General features: G+C 37.0%; 1 protein-coding gene across 6 annotated transcripts in view; it reads left to right on the top strand.

The window, feature by feature from the left end:
* ZNF148 (zinc finger protein 148) overlaps nucleotides 1-17,512 on the top strand; it is a 143,843-nt gene that overhangs the window by 55,892 nt on the left and 70,439 nt on the right. For 5 of the 6 annotated variants that reach the window (XM_018045895.1, XM_018045902.1, XM_005675046.3 and 2 more), the window contains one exon: nucleotides 558-906. The exons of the other annotated variant lie outside the window; for it this stretch is intronic. In XM_018045895.1, the coding sequence (XP_017901384.1) occupies nucleotides 574-906 (333 nt within the window). In that variant the 5' untranslated portion in view covers nucleotides 558-573. The remainder of the gene's footprint in view (nucleotides 1-557; nucleotides 907-17,512) is intronic. 6 annotated transcript variants of the gene reach the window in all.

The raw sequence follows: 17,512 nt of genomic DNA, 5'->3' as shown, positions 1-17,512 counted from the left end.
GAAATAGTTGAACTTAAGTACTCCCACTGTCAGTAGATTTTTTTCCCTGTGAGCTCAACCTTGGATGTATTTTTTAAGAGTTGTTACCAGTTTGGGGGATAAAATACAGTTTTAATGTTCATTTCTTTGATACTGCTGTGACTACTATTTCATATATTTAGTGACTGTTTCTAATTTTTCTTTATGATTTACCTGATAGTATTCTCTCAGTTTATTTCTTAATGTTATTTCTTATTTTAATTTTAAAGATGTTTTAATACATTAAAGGATATGGAGCCATCTGGTGTTGCAAATACTTTCTCCCAGTTTGCTTTATTTCATGCTCATTTTTCGTAATGAAATAGATTAGTGCCTTAATGTCAGAAATAAAAATTTGTGTTTTATTTTACCAGCTTTTGGAAATTTACTGGTAATTTTTAAATTGGAGGCAATATTGAATTATGTGAATAAAACTTTTATTGAAGTATGGATACCTTTCATAATTTGAAATTTAAAAAATTCAAGTAGACATACAAAACTAATTTATTATGCTTTGTTGCCAAACTTGGTCTTTCTAGGCAGTTATACTTAAGCATGAACATTGACGACAAACTGGAAGGATTATTTCTTAAATGTGGCGGCATAGACGAAATGCAGTCTTCCAGGGCAATGGTTGTAATGGGTGGAGTGTCTGGCCAGTCTACCGTGTCTGGGGAACTGCAGGAATCGGTGCTTCAAGATCGGAGTATGCCTCACCAGGAGATCCTTGCTGCAGATGAAGTGTTACAAGAAAGTGAAATGAGACAACAGGATATGATACCACATGATGAACTCATGGTCCATGAGGAGACAGTGAAAAATGATGAAGAGCAGATGGAAACGCATGAAAGACTTCCTCAAGGACTGCAGTATGCACTTAATGTCCCTGTAAGTAATTCCTTTATAAGATACTAAGCTTAGTTAGAAACATAATTAATTTTCTGTTGAGTGATACAGTCATTGAAGAAATTTCAAAAAATGTTTAAAATCTGAATATAAATAGTTCAAATGTGTGTTCTAAAATAGATATACGAAATATTGATAAAAATCATGATGATAAGGCAAAATTAAGTTTTTGTATTATATACATTTTAGAAACATATTTTCTGGATAACATTTATTTGTCAGGATTATTGTGTATTAAATTTTAAGTGCTTAATTTTAAAAGATAACTTTGTTTTAACTTTCGGATTTCTCCTTAAAGAATAGAAGGATTGGAAGAAAAGAAAAGTATAAGGATTGAATCTGGAGCATTGCTAGAAAAAGATCATATACTTGAGAATTTTTCCTTCAAATTTTGTAACTGTTGGCAATTCCTGGCTTCTTTTATTTTTTCATTATTTTAAAAAAGTATTTCACCCTTTCAGTCTTTCCTGTTTAACCTCGATGTCACAGGTCATCACCTAAGACACTCTTTTGTAGATACCCGTAACTTTTTTTTCCAATTCAAAGGAGCATTTATTGAGCCCACATTAAATGGGACATGCTTAAGATATTATGAGAGGCCCTTCTTTTGTGTACAGTTTCTGCTTATCTCCAAGCGGATACATGCTGTGTCTCACAGTCTTTGTAGTTATTCAAGCTTCTATAATGGAATGGTAGGCTTGTTCAGAGACTCACAATCTTTTTAGAAAGTTGTACATTTTCTGGAAAAAAAAAAAAAAAGAGCAACAGTAACAAAGCAAAACAGTGAGCTGGACTTGTTGCTTCCCCTGAAGGTTCAGGGCTCATTTGGTGCTTCAGTCACAGGCTCTTTGGAACAACCAGCAATGACCTCTTCATAATCTTCACTCCAAAAATTATCTGTGTGAAGTGAATTGTAATCAGCTCTGGCCTCAGTGACTTCTTTCTTAGTACTGAGGGTATTTAATTCCACATCAGTGAGCAATGCAAAAGTCTGTGTGTTCTTTAAGTACAAGTCAGTGATTGTTTCTGTATTTTGGTCACTGATCAAGTCTAGTAGTTCAGTGGCTGGCTGACTGTAGGTCAGTGGTGAATTCTGGGAGTAGTGTGGGATAAGCCACAGCCAGGGCAAACCAGGCAGAGGAGCAGGGCCTTCCTGAGCAGGGTGCGGATGCAGGCAGGGAGTCTGAGAAGCTGAGTGGTTTTTTTGCCTTCTGTGTCTTTATTTTTACCTGATGATCAGCAAAACTACTACTGTCATAAAATCTTCTATTCTTTATGTGATATTAAACCTGGATCCTTTCTGTACTTTTAATATACTGTGCTTTTTCTTTTGCTTTAGGACCTTCACGTATCCTGCTTGTTAATATTCCCCTTAATCATAACCCCTCTCTGTTTTTTAAACTGATCAGTGCTTCATCCTCATCAGCCTGCCACCTCAGTCTAGGTTTACTCCCTGCAGTAAGGACTTGTTCAGTTTGTCTCTAATAGATAGTAGGCTCTTTGAGAGCATGAATTTTGTCTTATTTTTCATTATGGCCCAGGTGTTAGCACATGATGTGAATGAGTGGGTAACTACTTACAGTTGTGTTCTAATACATGTGTTCACCAACTTTTACCTAGTCTATTGCAGTAGCCTTTTACTTTTTCTGCCTGTTGATGGTGATGAATTACATTAATTAATTTTTTAATGCTGAATCAGCCTTGCATACCTGGAAGAAATCCCACTGTGTTGTGGTGTATAATTATTTTTATACATTTAAAAAATTCAATTTACTAGTAACCTGTTGAAGATTGTTGCATCTATATTCATGAGATAGATTGGTCTAGTTTTCTTTTCTTGCAGTATCTTTGTTTTGATGTTAGAGTAACCCTGGTTTCATAGAATGAGTTAGGAATATTCACTCTGCTTTGGTCTTCTGGGAGAGATTGTAGAGAGTTGGTACAATTTCTTCCTTGAGTGTTTGATGGAATTCACCAGTGTAGGGCCTGGTACTTTCCTTTTTGGAAGGTTAGTAATTCAGTTTCTTTAATAGCTATAGATTCAGATTGTATGTTTCTTCTTATGTGAGTTTTGACAGATTGTGTCTTCCGAGGAATTGGTTCAATTCATCTAGGTTATCAAATTTGTGGGTATAGAGTTGTTCATAGTATTCTTTCATTATTCTTTTAGTGTCCATGTGGTCTGCAATGATGTTCCCACCTTAATTTCTGATATAAGTAATTTATGTCTTTTTGTCTTAGCCTGAGAAGAGGCTTGCTGCCTTTTTTTTAAGTATGTCAAAGTTGCTTATTTATTTATTTTTGGTTGCACTGGGTCTTCCTTGCTGTGTGTGGGCTTTCTCTAGTTGCAGTGAGCAGAGGCTGCTCTTTGTCTTAACAATTTTTAAGCATATATGTTACATCCAGTGTCAGCATACAGTTAATTGCACTCTCATTGTACAGTAGATCTCTAGAACTGTTTTGTCTTGCAAAGCTGAATTTCTGTACCCACTTAACACCAGTTCTCCATTGTTCCCTCCCCCTAGTTTTATAGAGAATTAGCTTTTGATTTTTTTCTGTTGTTTTCCAGTTTTCAATTTCATTGATTTCTCCTTTAATTTTTATGATATCTTTTCTTATGTTATTTTGGATTTAATTTGCCACCCATGGTTTTTGGGCTTCTCAGGTGGCACTAGTGGTAAAGAACCCGCCTGCCAATGCAGGAGACACGAGTTCAGTCCCTGTGTTGGAAAGATTCCCTGGCGGAGGGCATGGCCACCCACTCCAGTATTCTTGTCTGGAGAATCCCACGGACAGAAGAGCCTGGCGGGCTGCAGTCCATAGGGTTGCAAAGAGTTGGATGTGACTTTGCGACTGAACACACACACACATAGCGTTCAGTGATACAAATTTCTCTCTAAGCACTGCGTTCACAGTGTTCCACAAATTTTGATAAGTTGTATTTTTATTTTCTTTTGGTTCATTTTATCTTTTTTTTCTGAGATACGTTCTTTGATTCATGTGTTATTTGGAAGTGTGTTATTTAATCTCCAAGTTTTGGGGATTTTTCAGCTATTTTTTTGTTACTGATCTATAGTTTTAATTCAGTTATGGTCTGAGAGTATATATTATATGATTGTTTATTCTTTTACATTTATGAAGTTGTATGTTTGCCTTGGCAAATGCTCCATGTGATACTGAAAAGAATAAAATAGTCTGTTGATGGTAATAGCTTTCTTCTTGGACTGATTGTAACCTGAGCCATACCTGTCTGTTTTTCAGATGATTTCTATAATGATCTTTTCAAAATGAGATTTATACTTATCATTTTCCTCCCATAAGTTTTTCAGAGGTTTCTTTTTGCTAAAAAGCTGAAATGCACTCTTGTGCTTGGGGTAAAAGAGCCTTTGAATTAGGTCTGTTCTTATCCTATCCAGCCTCTGTAAGCCCTACTGCCCACTTCATAGTTTAAGTACATTGAAATTACATTAGTTGCCCAGGTCCAATGTGATTTTTTCTCTTATTTCTGTACATGTTGGATACACCTGTAATATTCTTTGTTTGGCAGTCTACTGTTTTTCACTTCTCAAAACTTGCCTTTGTGTAGTTTTTCATTATAACAACTAACTTTTCATTTCTTTGCTTGTGGGACCATAAGGTCTCTTCTCTGAAACTTGTATTTTAACTTTGTGTTCTCAGTAACTGGGCTGTGGAGGCAGTCATATTTTTTGAGTGAAAGAAATCTTTTTTAACTGAGAAAAAGTTTGAAGTGAAATGTGGATCCTAAGTTAAAATTCAGAATTTTGACAGCTGCCCAAACTTGTATGTAACCCATAATGCATCAAGATGTAGAATATTTTCATCATCCTGGAAAGTTTGTTTTCTTCTTGGTCAGTCCACTCCACAATTGTTCTGATCCCCCCCACCCCCGCCCCTCCTCCCCATCATAAATTAATGTTGTCCCTTGAGAACTTTGGGCTTCCCTGGTGGCTCAGACGGTAAAGAATCTGCCTGCAGTGTGGAAGACCTGGGTTCAATCCCTGGGTTGAAAAGATTCCCTGGAGAAGGGAATGGATGCCCACTCCAGTATTCTTTCCTGGAGAATCCCGTGCACAGAGGAGCATGGTGGGCTACCATACATGGGGTCGCAAAGAGTCAGACACAGTTGAGTGACTAATGTGAGAACTCTATATGAATGGAATCATGTGTAACTCTTCTCTCCAGCTTCTTTTGCTCAGCATAGTGTTTCTGCAGTTTTCCATGTTGGTTTAGTGTTATCAGTAAGTAGTTCATTTTTTTCATTATTGATTAACATTCTGTTGTTATATTATCCTAAAATTTTCTTTACCTCTTTATGGTTATTTATTATCTCTAGTTTTCAACCTTTATGAATAAAGCCACTGTGAATGTTGTTAAAAAAAGTCTTTTTAAATTTCTTCTGGGTACATTTTTATAGAAGTTAAGCTATTTCTCTTCTGTTTTCTTTTTGTTTAATCTGGTTTCTATCTTTGCATCAGTATTATTCTTGATTGCTTTATTTTCTATACAAAATCCTGAGATCAGGTAGTGTAGGTCCTCCAGTTTGGTTATTCTTTGGCAGATTACTGTGACTGTTCTAGTTTGTTTGCATTTTCATGTAAAAGGCAGGATCAGCCTTTCAGTTTCTATAAAATGAACTATCTGGGTTTTAGTTGAGATTACATTGATTGTGTATATTGACTTGATAAAAACCAGCAACTAAAAAGTAGAGGCTTCTAGTCCATGAACATGGTGTATTGTTATGTTTGCTTTGCTTTTCTTTAACTTCTCTTGGCATAGTTTTAATCATATAGAGTTTCTGGACATATTTATTTGGTTAAATTTATCCTTAAGTATTCCATGTTTAAGATGTTATTGTAAATGGTGTTAAAAAAAAAAAAAACTTGCAGTGTCTAATTGTTCGTGACCAGTATATAGGAATGCAGTTGATTCTTTTTATGTTGACCATGTATCCTGTGATCTTGTTACGTGTACCTGTTCTAGTAAGATTCCTTCTGTTTTTTTTCAGGGTCCCTATTGTCCATACATTTTAAATCTTCCTTTCCAATTGATATGTTTTTTACTTTTTTCTTCCTTATTGTATGGACTAGGCGTCCAGAACAGTGTTGAATAAAAGTGGTAAGAGTTGGTATTTTTGCTTTTTTCCTGATCTTTAGGGGATTGTATTCAGTTTTTCACCATTAATAATTGTTTTAGCTATACATTTTTCATTCAGTTCAGTTCGTCGCTCAGTCATGTCCGACTCTTTGCGACCCCATGAATTGCAGCGCGCCAGGCCTCCCTATCCATCACCAACTCCTGGAGTTCACTCAGACTCACGTCCATCGAGTCAGTGATGCCATCCAGCCATCTCATCCTTCGTCGTCCCCTTCTCCTCCTGCCCCCAATCCCTCCCAGCATCAGAGTCTTTTCCAATGAGTCAACTCTTTGCATGAGGTGGCCAAAGTACTGGAGTTTCAGCTTTGGCATCATTCCTTCCAAAGAAATCCCAGGGCTGATCTCCTTCAGAATGGACTGGTTGTATCTCCTTGCAGTCTAAGGGATTCTCAAGAGTCTTCTCCAACACCACAGTTCAAAAGCATCAAAAAAGAAGGAAAATCGTAACAGGTGCCAAAACTAGGTTAGCATCCTCTACATAAATTTTTCATAGGTTATCTCTATTTACGAGGTGGAAGATGTTTTCTTTGTAGTTTGCTGAGATTTCTTTTAAAGTTGTGAATGGATGTATAACTTCATTGATATTTTTTCTGCACCTATTAGATGATCATATGATTTTCCTTCCTTTTCTTAAAGTAAACTTATTGATTTTCAAATGTTAAGCCAGTCCTGCATTCCTGGGATAAATTGCACTTGGTCATGATACATTGTCCTTTTCATATGTTCTTGGATTCAGTTTACTGATTTTTTAAAAAGAATGTTTATGTATATGTTTATGAGGCATATTGTTTTCTTGCAGTCTTGTTTTAGGTATATTGGCATCATAAAAAATAGTTTCTTCTCTAGTTTCTGAAACTTTATAGAAAATTGGTGTTATTTCTATCATAATAATATATATTTAGTGGACTTTACCAATAACTTAATCTAGGGTTTAGTTTCCTTTGTGGGAAAGTTTTTACTTCCAAATTTTAAACTTTTAAAACATAAAAAGCTAATCACATTGAAAATTTTTCTTGATTCAGTTTTGACAAATTATATTTTTCAAGGAATTTGCCAATTTCATTTTTAAAAATTTTTTTTAAATTGAAGGATAGTTGCTTTACAGAATTTTGTGGTTTTCTGTTGTACATCAACAAGAATCAGCCATAGGTACACCCATGTCCTCTCCCTCCTGGACCTTCCTCCCGTCTCCCTCCCCACCCCACCCTTCAGCCTTTCACAGAACCCCTGTTTGAGTTCCCCGAGTCATACAGCAGACTCCCGTTGGCAGTCTGTTGTGCGTATGGCGTTGTAGATTTCTGTGTTGCTCTCTCCATACAGCTCCCCTTCTCCCTCTCCTACCACATCCTCAGGTTTGCTCTCTCTGTCTGTTTCTCCATTGCTCCCCTGAAAATAAATTCATCAGTGCCATCTCTTTAGATTCCATATATATGTGTCAGTACACAATATTTATATTGTGTACTTTCTGACTTTCACTCTGTATAATAGGCTCTAGTTTCATACACATCATTAGAACAGATTCCGATGTATTCTTTTTCATAGCTGAGTAGTATTCCATTGTATGTATGTACCACAGCTTCTTTATCCATTCATCTGTTGATGGACGTGTAGGTTGCTTCCGTGTTCTAGCTATTGTAAGTAGTGCTGCAGTGAACATTGGGGTACATGTGTCTTTTTCAGTTTTGATTTCCTCAGGGTATATGCCTAGGAGTTCATTTTTTAATTGAACAAAAATTTTCGTAATATTTTCTCAATTCCTTTATTGTCTAAAGGCCTTGTAATAATTTCTTTTTTCACCTTGATAGTGCCAGTTGTCTTTTTCTTGATTAATCTGGGGAGAGATTTGTTGGTTATTCTGGTCTCTTCAAAGAGTAAGTTTTGGTTTTAGTGCCTCAGTAGTAAAGAATGCACCTACCAATGCAGGAGATGCAGGAGACATGGGTGCGATCCCGGGGAGGGAAGATTGTCTGGAGAAGGATATTGCAATCATGGCCAGGAAAATTCCATGGACAGAGGAGCCTGGCAGGTTACAGTTCATGGGGTTACAAAGAAATCAGACATGACTGAATGCACACACACATTGTTCATTTCAACTTTCATCTTTACTCTCAAGTTATTTCTTTCCTTATGCTTACTTTATTTTAATTTGTTCTTATTTTCTTAGTTTTTTAAAGTAGAAGGTTTGGTAGCTGTTTTAGATCTTTCTTTTTGATGTAAGCATTTTAAGCTCAAAAGTTCTCAATTTCTTCTGTGGTTTCTTTGTGACCCATGCTTAATTTCTGAATATTTGAAGTTTTCCAGGTATCTTTTTGTCATTGATATTTAGACACTGTGGTCACAGACTGTACATGTACAACTTAGACACTGTGGTCAGAGACTATACATGTACAACTTAAGCCCTTTTTAATTTGTTGAGTCTTACAAGATCTACCATATGGTTACCTGGTGAATGCTCTATATTCACTTGAGAAGAATGTGGAGTCTGACTTTTGTCGGGTGGGTTTTTTTGTAAATGTTGATCAGGTCAGTTTGGCTAGTTGTATTCTTATTTTTTTTTAATTTATTTTTATTGGAGTATAGTTGCTTTATAGTGTTGTGTTAGTTTATATTGTACAGCAAAAATGAATCAGCTATGCATATACATATATCCCTTCTTTTGGATTTCCTTCCCGTTTAGGTTACCATAAAGGATCTAGTAGAGTTCCTTGTGCTATCTAGTAGGTTCTCATTAGTTATCTAATTTATACACAGAATCAGTAGTGTATGTAAGTCAGCACCAGTCCCCCAGTTTCTCCCACCCGTCCCCTTTTCCTCTTGGTATCCATACATTTGTTCTCTATATAACCTTTATATCCTTACTCATCTACTTATTCTCCAGGCATTAAAGTTTGTTTGCAGAAAGATCCAGTTCAGATTATACATTGCATTAACTGTCATGTCTCTTTAGTTTTCTTTACTCTGGGTTAGTTCCTCTCTTTAAAAATTTTATGATCATCATATGTAAAAATTACCATTTTGTAGAATGTCATTCAGTTCAGGTTTATATGATTTTTCCTCTTAGAGAGACTTGTTATTTTGGCAGGCGTATTGCAAAAAGTGATGCTGTGTTTGTTGCCCATTGCATTTGAACAGGTGGCACATGATTATTATTTTCCCCCTTCTGATGATGGTTCACTTTGATCAGTTAATTGAGGTAGGGTCTGCCAGGTTTTGCCAGTGTAAAGTTAACCTTATCCCTCATCATACTGTGAAATTTGTTCGTTTATTTATTTGTATCAATATTGATTTTGGAGTTTTATTCACTGGGTAAAATCAACTGTGATTAATGCTTAGTTGAAGATTTGGCCAATCTGAGCCTCTTCAGGTTGGCTTCTGTGTTCTTTTGACCTGTCCCATCAATCCTTGAGCACTTCCTTTAAGTCATGAGATGTTGTAGGCTTGTATTGTATTTTACCTGCCCCATCCCTGGAATCAGACATTATTTCTAAGGAGTCCTAGTTCATTTTAGTGGAGAATGATGTTTAGAAGCCAAGATCTGAGTGCTCAGTGTGTTGCTCATTGCTGGTGGAGTATAACTGCTCCCAGGACTGTTAGTGGATAAAGCCAGAGAATATATATATATGTACATACTTCCATACATTTATATGTATATATGTACATACATTTACATCTGTAATTATCCATGTATCTATAAGTATTGAAAACCATGAGTTCACACTGATACCTCCAATTATAGTCCATTACCATGGAGTACATTTCAGTTTGCTTCCTCCCATATTTTATGAGTCCTTTCTCAGACAGTGATAAACCTGATTCTGTTATCCTTAATGTATCTATTTACTTACTCCCAACCCCTGTATGTAACTATTTCCCTTCAGCACTGTTGCCCTTCTCCCCTTCCTGATGGGGTGGATGCTCTCTTCCCAGCTCCTGTACTCCATGGCAGTGCAAGCCATCCCTTGTCTCCTGTGTGGATGCCTTCCTGCATGTGCTTTGGCGGTTGCACTGGGCCTCAGTCACCACATGGATCCCTCCTTGTACACTGTGCTGGTCCATGCCCAGTCCTCACACCACTTAGTTCTGGTACCTTGCTCAAGGCTGCTCTTCCCCCACAGCATAGACCCTTCTTTACGTTGCTTGTGCTCTGACACTTTCATACTGAACTGCCCTTTTAACTGGAGAACTTCCTCTCTCTGCTGACACTCTGATATCTTACTTTGGGCAGCCCTCCCATGCCAGTGCCCTCTTCATTCTGTCTAGGACCTGAAACCATGTTTTGCTCCAGAGTATGGCCTTAGAGGTGAATGGTTCATGGAGCCTAAGTAGATAGGGAAAGTCAGGAAGGGGAAGGGATAAGATTTATCCTTTTGTTTTCTTTAAAAGAACCTTAATTTTGAAATTATATAGATTCATAGGTAGTTGCAAAAATAATACAGAGAGGTTCCATGTACCCAGTCTGGCAGTTTCTCCCCAGTGATTACATTTTATATAACTATAGTACAGAATCTCAAAATAAAGAAATTGACATTGCTACAACATGTCCATTTTTGTATGCTTTATCCTACAAGTAGATACAGAACTAATCCTTCACACCAAAGATCTCCCTGGTGCCACCCCTCTGTAGTTACACTGCTTCTTGTTGCCCCCACCATTCCTAACCCCTGGCTATCCTACCCTACTCTGTTTTCCGTCTCTAAAACTTCATCATTTTGAGAATATTTTATCTGAGATATTGGAATCAATATATTAAGTGACCTTTTGAGATTGACTTTTTTCACTTAATGTAATGCCTGCAAGAGCCGTCTGAGTTATTGTATGTATAAATGCTTTGTTCCTTTTTTTTTTTTTTTAATATGTAGTAGTATTCCATGGTATAGCTCAACTGGTTAAGAATCCACTTGCAATGCAGGAGACCCCGGTTTGATTTCTGGGTCAGCAAGATCCCTTGGAGAGGGGATAGGCTACCCACTAGTATCCTTGGGCTTCCCTGGTGACTCAGATGGTAAAGAATCTGCCTGCAGTGTGGGAGGCTTGGGTTCGATCCCTGGGTTGGGAAGATCCCCTGTAGGAGGGCATGGCAACCCACTCTAGTATTCTTGCCTGGAGAATCCCCATGGACAGAGGAGCCTGGTGGGCTATAGTCCACGGCGTTGTGAAGAGTTGGACACGACTGAGCGACTAAGCACGCACACACAATTCCATGGTATGGTTGTTAAGTCAGTCAGTTCAGTTGCTCAGTCGTGTCTTATTCTTTGCAACCCCATGGACTGCAGCACGCCAGACTTCCCTGTCCATCACCAACTCCTGGAGCTTGCTCAAACTCGTCCATTGAGTCGGTGATGCCCTCCAACCATCTCATCCTCTGTTGTCCCCTTCTCCTCCTGCCTTCAATCTTTCCCAACATCAGGGTCTTTTCCAAGGAGTCAGTTCTTCGCATCAGGTGGCCAAAGTTTTGGAGTTTCAGAGTCAGCATCAGTCCTTCCAGTGAATAGTCAGTACTGATTTCTTTGAGGATTGATTTGATCTCCTTGCTGTCCAAGGGACTCTGAAGAGTATTCTCCAACACCGCAGTTCAGAAGTATCAGTTCTTTGGCACTCAGCTTTCTTTATGGTCCAACTGTCACATCCATACATGACTACTGGAAAAACCATAGCTTTGACTAGATGGACTTTTGTCGGCAAATGAGGGACATTTTAGTTGTTTCCATGTTTTGGCTATTACAAATAAAGCTGCTATGAACATTGATGTGTAGGTTTTTGGGTGAACATAGGTATACATAGCTCTAGGATAAATACCCTGTCATACCCTTGTCACTGGATATAATCACTTCTAACATTTTGGTGTATGTACTTCAGTGCTTCTTTGATATGCATACCAAGCATAGAATCATGTTGCTTTTTATCTCTCCATTTACCAGCATATTTTGAACTTCTCTCAACTCCTTGTTCTTCTAATGCTTCTTAAATAATCTGCTTGATATTCCAAATTTTGGGTAATCCATAGTTGAGTCCTGTAACTCCTAATAGATAATGATAAATCTGAGTCTGTTCTGAGAATGAATCAATGGAAAGTTATCTCATACTGAATACCAAATGGCAGAATTTAGGATTTCTGTAATATTGCTTTATAGAGGAACTTAACAGAGGTGAGAAGTTATATCCCTTACTTATTACTTATGCATTCCTGCTGGTAAGGCAGAATTGTGAAGGGCAGATCTTGGGATCATGAATATACATTTTTGAGTTAAAGAGAGGGCGTTGATGTAGAACAGTATGATCTAGGTCTCTCACAGTGTGAAAACTTAAGCTCCAAGGCCTTTCATCCTTTCTAGAGTGTATGCTAAAAGTCTTTTAAAAACAGATATTGAACATGTTGATTTTTTTTCCCTTTTATTTGCTAATTCACTTGGAAGTCACAGAACTTTACTTCATATTAACTTTTTAGTTAATTCAAAACAGAAAGTTGAGGTTTGTGTTTCCTTAAACTGTTAATAACAGTTTAGGTTCTGTAGCCTGTATAAACTCCCTATTGTTCTGTGATAGTTGAAGTAAAGTTCTTCATTTGTGATAACTGCTTGCTGGCTTTCAGGATTTATCATGACCTTATTACTCTAAATCAATCACCCAGCTTCAGCTATGTGGCTGTACATTTTCAACAGCAATCTGCAAGCCAACTTTCAAATGCCTGTAGTTTGCTCATTAGAACTTAGTTTTCTAGAATGTTAGAAATTTGAATTAGAATGAACTAAAATTAGTATTTCAGTTCCTTAGTTGCAGTAGCTACATTTCAAGTGCTGAAAATGACTTCTGTATTAGACAGCATAAAGAATATTTCCATTATTTCAGGAAGTTTTGGATAGCGTTGTGTTAGAAAGCTTTTCAACTTGAAAATTAATTTCAGAAATTTGAAAAAAAAGTATTTGACTTGTCCTTTTAATTCTTTTTATAGAAAAGGGATTGGAAACTTTGTGGACTATATTTTTCCAACTGATAACAGATATGTCGCAGAGTAAAAGACATGTTTATATTGACAGAATGGAACAAATTGTTATTTGTAATGATATATGCCACATTTGTTTCCTAGAAAGGTACTGAATTGGACTTGAATCAAAGAATTTTTAAAGTCATTTATTGTCAAGTCATGTCCAACTCTTTTGCGACCCCATGGACTGTGGCCTACAGGCTCCTCTGTCCATGGGATTTTCCAGGCAAGAATACTGGAGTGGGTTGTCACTTCCTTCTCCAGGGGATCCTCCCTACCCAAGGAAATTGCCTGGTAGCTGAGTTGGTAAAGAATCTGCCTGCAGTGCAGGAGCCCCAGGTTCACTCCCTAGGTTGGGAAGATCCCATTTTATGTAAATTAGGAGCTATAAAAAAAAAATCATGCTCCAGTCATATAATGATATAATAAAGTGTAAAGTATCTCAAGTGTTTGTGATTCCTGAAAAAAATACACTTTAGCAGTCATGAAGCTTTTTATTTTAGTCATGAATTTCTGTTCTGAAAGCGGTATGAATAGAATTGTAGACGTCCTTTTATGCATTTTGTATTCATTATTATTTTAATGGCTTAGGAAACTCAAGACAGATTGGGCCATTGCTGTAAAACCTCTCTTTTGTTTTTAGTTTTAAAAGTTGCCTTAAATCCTGTCATTAGTTTAAGAAGGATTGTATAGACATTTCCGCAAATACCTTTTGCTCCAGTGAATAAAACTTTAACATGCTGTTGCTAGGAATTGAATACGTGTCCTGGAATAAGTGTCTTTTCCTTTCCTATTTAACAAAATGAGAAGAAAAAAGAATTATTTTTTTCATATCAGTGATTTTAAAATACTAATTTTGCCATGTATTTTGTACTCTGTTTTAGTCGCAGGATTGGATTATATTTATTGGTATCAATGATCTTTCACAGTCATCTTGAAAGGTGACGAGTCTATTTGATTTTGTTTATTTGCTTAAATAGTCATTGGTAGGATATGTTTCTTCCTCCCTTTTTGGCTAAATCCCAACTTGTTGTCTCTATTACACTGTATACTTTTTCAGTAAAGTTATTTATTAGTTATAGCCAGTTCTTATTACTCTCTATTCCTTTTAAAGTTCATTTGAGGGATTCAGAAGTAATTTTATGTTTATTGGCTCTTGGGTCCTTGTCTTTTGAGGCATTTGTGTTGACTTTTTTTTGTGTCTGCATACTTTAAGAAGTACCCCCCGATTCCGATACTTTTCACTTCATCATACTCTGAATATTATTTTCAGAAATAGATTTATTAATTGAGCTTGTTTTAAAGAGAATAGATGGTAGTTCATATCAGTTCCCCAAGGTTATTTTTTTAAACAAGATTTTGCTCTTTTATGTGGCCCTTAGAAAATATCCTATTTGATAGGAATCTGTTTTAGCAGAAAACATAGAATAAGTAATCTCGCTTTATAGTTTTTCCTGATGAGAGTCATATTATTGCTTATTATTATTGATTTTGATTCACCTGGTAAGTAAATGAATCAAAGTATCTCTATTAGTATGTTGTTTTAGGGAGCTAACCTAGAATGGTCTATTTTTCAGTATTCTGCAGTGCTCTTAAAGTTGTTAGACTCAACTTTTTTTTTCCCCTTTAGTTAGTTAGTTCAGTCGCTCAGTCGTGTCTGACTCTTTGCTACCCCATGAATCGCAGCACGCCAGGCCTCCCTGTCCATCACCACTCCCAGAGTTCACTCAGACTCACGCCCATCGAGTCCGTGATGCCATCCAGCCATCTCATCCTCTGTCGTCCCCTTCTCCTCCTGCCTCCAATCCCTCCCAGCATCAGGGTCTTTTCCAATGAGTCAACTCTTTGCATGAGGTGGCCTAAGTACTGGAGTTTCAGCTTTAGCATCATTCCCTCCAAAGAAATCCCAGGGCTGATCTCCTTTAGAACGGACTGGTTGGATTTCCTTGCAGTCCAAGGGATTCATTCTCAAGAGTCTTCTCGAACATTACAGTTCAAAAGCATCAATTCTTTGGCACTCAGATTTCTTCACAGTCCAACTCTCACATCCATACATGACCACTGGAAAAACCGTAGCCTTGACTAGATGGACCTTTGTTGGCAAAGTAATGTCTCTCCTTTTGAATATGCTATCTAGATTGGTCATAACTGTCCTTCCAAGGAGTAAGCGTCTTTCAGTTTCATGGCTGCAGTCACCATCTGCAGTGATTTTGGAGCCCAAAAAAATGAACTCTGACACTGTTTCCACTGTTTTCCCATGAAGTGATGGGACCAGATGCCATGATCTTTGTTTTCTGAATGTTGAGTTTCAAGCCAGCTTTTTCACTGTGCTCTGACACCTTCATCAAGAGACTCTAGTTCCTCTTCACTCTCTGCCATAAGGGTGGTGTCATCTGCATATCTGAGGTTATCGGTATTTCTCCCTGCAATCTTGATTCCAGCTTGTGCTTCATCTAGTCCAGCATTTCTCATGATGTACTCTGCATAGAAGTTAAATAAACAGGGTGACAGTACACAACCTTGATGTACTCCTTTCCCAATTTGGAAGCAGTCTGTCATCCATGTCCAGTTCTAACTGTTGCTTCCTGACCTGCATACAGATTTCTCGAGAGGCAGGTCAGGTGGTCTGGTATTCCCATCTCATGAAGAATTTTCCACAGTTGATTGTGATCCACACAGTCAAAGGCTTTGGCATAGTCAATAAAGCAGAAATAGATGTTTTTCTGGAACTCTCTTGCTTTTTCGATGATCCAACAGATGTTGGCAATTTGATCTCTGGTTCCTCTGCCTTTTCTAAAACCAGCATAGAGGAGAACAAAAAAAAGTAAAAGTTCCTTGTTTTCTACTCTAATTCCAAAGAGATAACTGCTAATACTGATATCCTGAAAATTTTAAATTGATAGAAAAACATTCAGAATGTGTCTTTATTTCTGTGTGTTTTGTAAATATATATCTTATGAAAATATACATATATTTTGTTTTACACAAATTAATGTTATTTTTGTATATTTTTGAAGTCTGCATTATTCATTTAATAATATTTTGTAGAAATTTCCATGTTATTACATCTAAAGCTTGCTTTTTTATTCTAATGAATGATTAAATGATGTGCCTTATTTTATTTAATCACTTCCCTGTTGATGAATATTTGTTATTGCTAGATTTGTTTGAATGAAATAATGATGAAAGGATCATGCTTGTATATATAGTTATCAATATGATACAAGCATGTTTCTTGTGTCTGTCTATATATCTGCATATTTGTAATGTTTTTTCTCTAGGTGTATATCTTTTTATTGAAATACAGCATTTATCCAGAAAAGTGCAGAAATTGTTAGTGATGAATTTCCTCAAAAGTGACATACATGTGTAATTACTGCCCTGATTAAGACATAGAACATTATCAGCATCCCAGAGGCCCTCCCCTGTGTCCCTTTTAGTCACAACACTCCTCTAATTCCTAAAGATAACTGCTTCCTTTCAGAACACTTTTATCAGTTAGTTAGCTTTCCCTGACTTTTGAATTCTGTACTATCTAATATTTGATTTCTTTTGCATTTTTATGAGATATATCCATCCATGTTATTGCATGTAGTAGTAGTTTATTCTCATTTCTGTGTGATTGTCAGTAGTGTGAATATATAAAAATTTATTCTTTGTAGCATAATAGGCATCTTGTTTCATGATGTTGATTGTTCTGAAAAGTGCTGCTGCAAATAGGTTTTGGAGGGGATAGTCAGGTGACATGCTTCGTGGCTTGCAGGATCTTAGTTACCTGACCAGGGATCAAACCTGGGCCCTGGCAGTGAAAGCACTGAGTCCTAGCCCCTGGATTGCCGAGGAGCTTTCTGCTGCAGATATTCTTCCATGTGGTCTTTGGTGCGTGTGCACACTAATTTCTGTTGGTTATATCCTGGAGTTTGCTGGGTATGTGTATGTTCCGCTATAGGAGTTACTATCCAGAAGTTTTTCTCAGTGGATTTGCCAGTTTATACTAATTATTCTCTATCCATGATATTCGGCATTGTCAGTACTGTAATTTTAACTATCGTGGTGGGTTGGTGGTAGTATTTCAGTGTGGGTTTTGTTTTCTTTTTTTTTTCCAGTTTGCATTTCACTGATAACTAATGTGAGTGCCTTTCATGTTTACTGACAAGTTGGATATTATTTTTTGTAAGATGCATGTTCATCTTTTGCTCTTTTTTCTGTTAGGGTATTCCGTTCTCTTACAGATTTGTGGTAATTCTTTTATATTTGTTGGATATATTTGTATCAACTATCTTTTCTACGCTTCCACTATGCCTTTTTACTCTTTTCACGAACAAAAGTCAGCGTTAACGAAGTTCAGTTTGTGTCTTTTCCTTTTGGTGTCTTGTGTGTCCTGTTTAAGAGTTCTTTGCTTGCCCCAAGGGTGTGACGATATTTTCCTTT

Source organism: Capra hircus, chromosome 1 (assembly GCF_001704415.2).
Source record: "Capra hircus breed San Clemente chromosome 1, ASM170441v1, whole genome shotgun sequence".
Classification (NCBI taxonomy): Eukaryota; Metazoa; Chordata; class Mammalia; order Artiodactyla; family Bovidae; genus Capra; species Capra hircus.
This window is presented reverse-complemented; position numbering and strand designations above follow the sequence as displayed.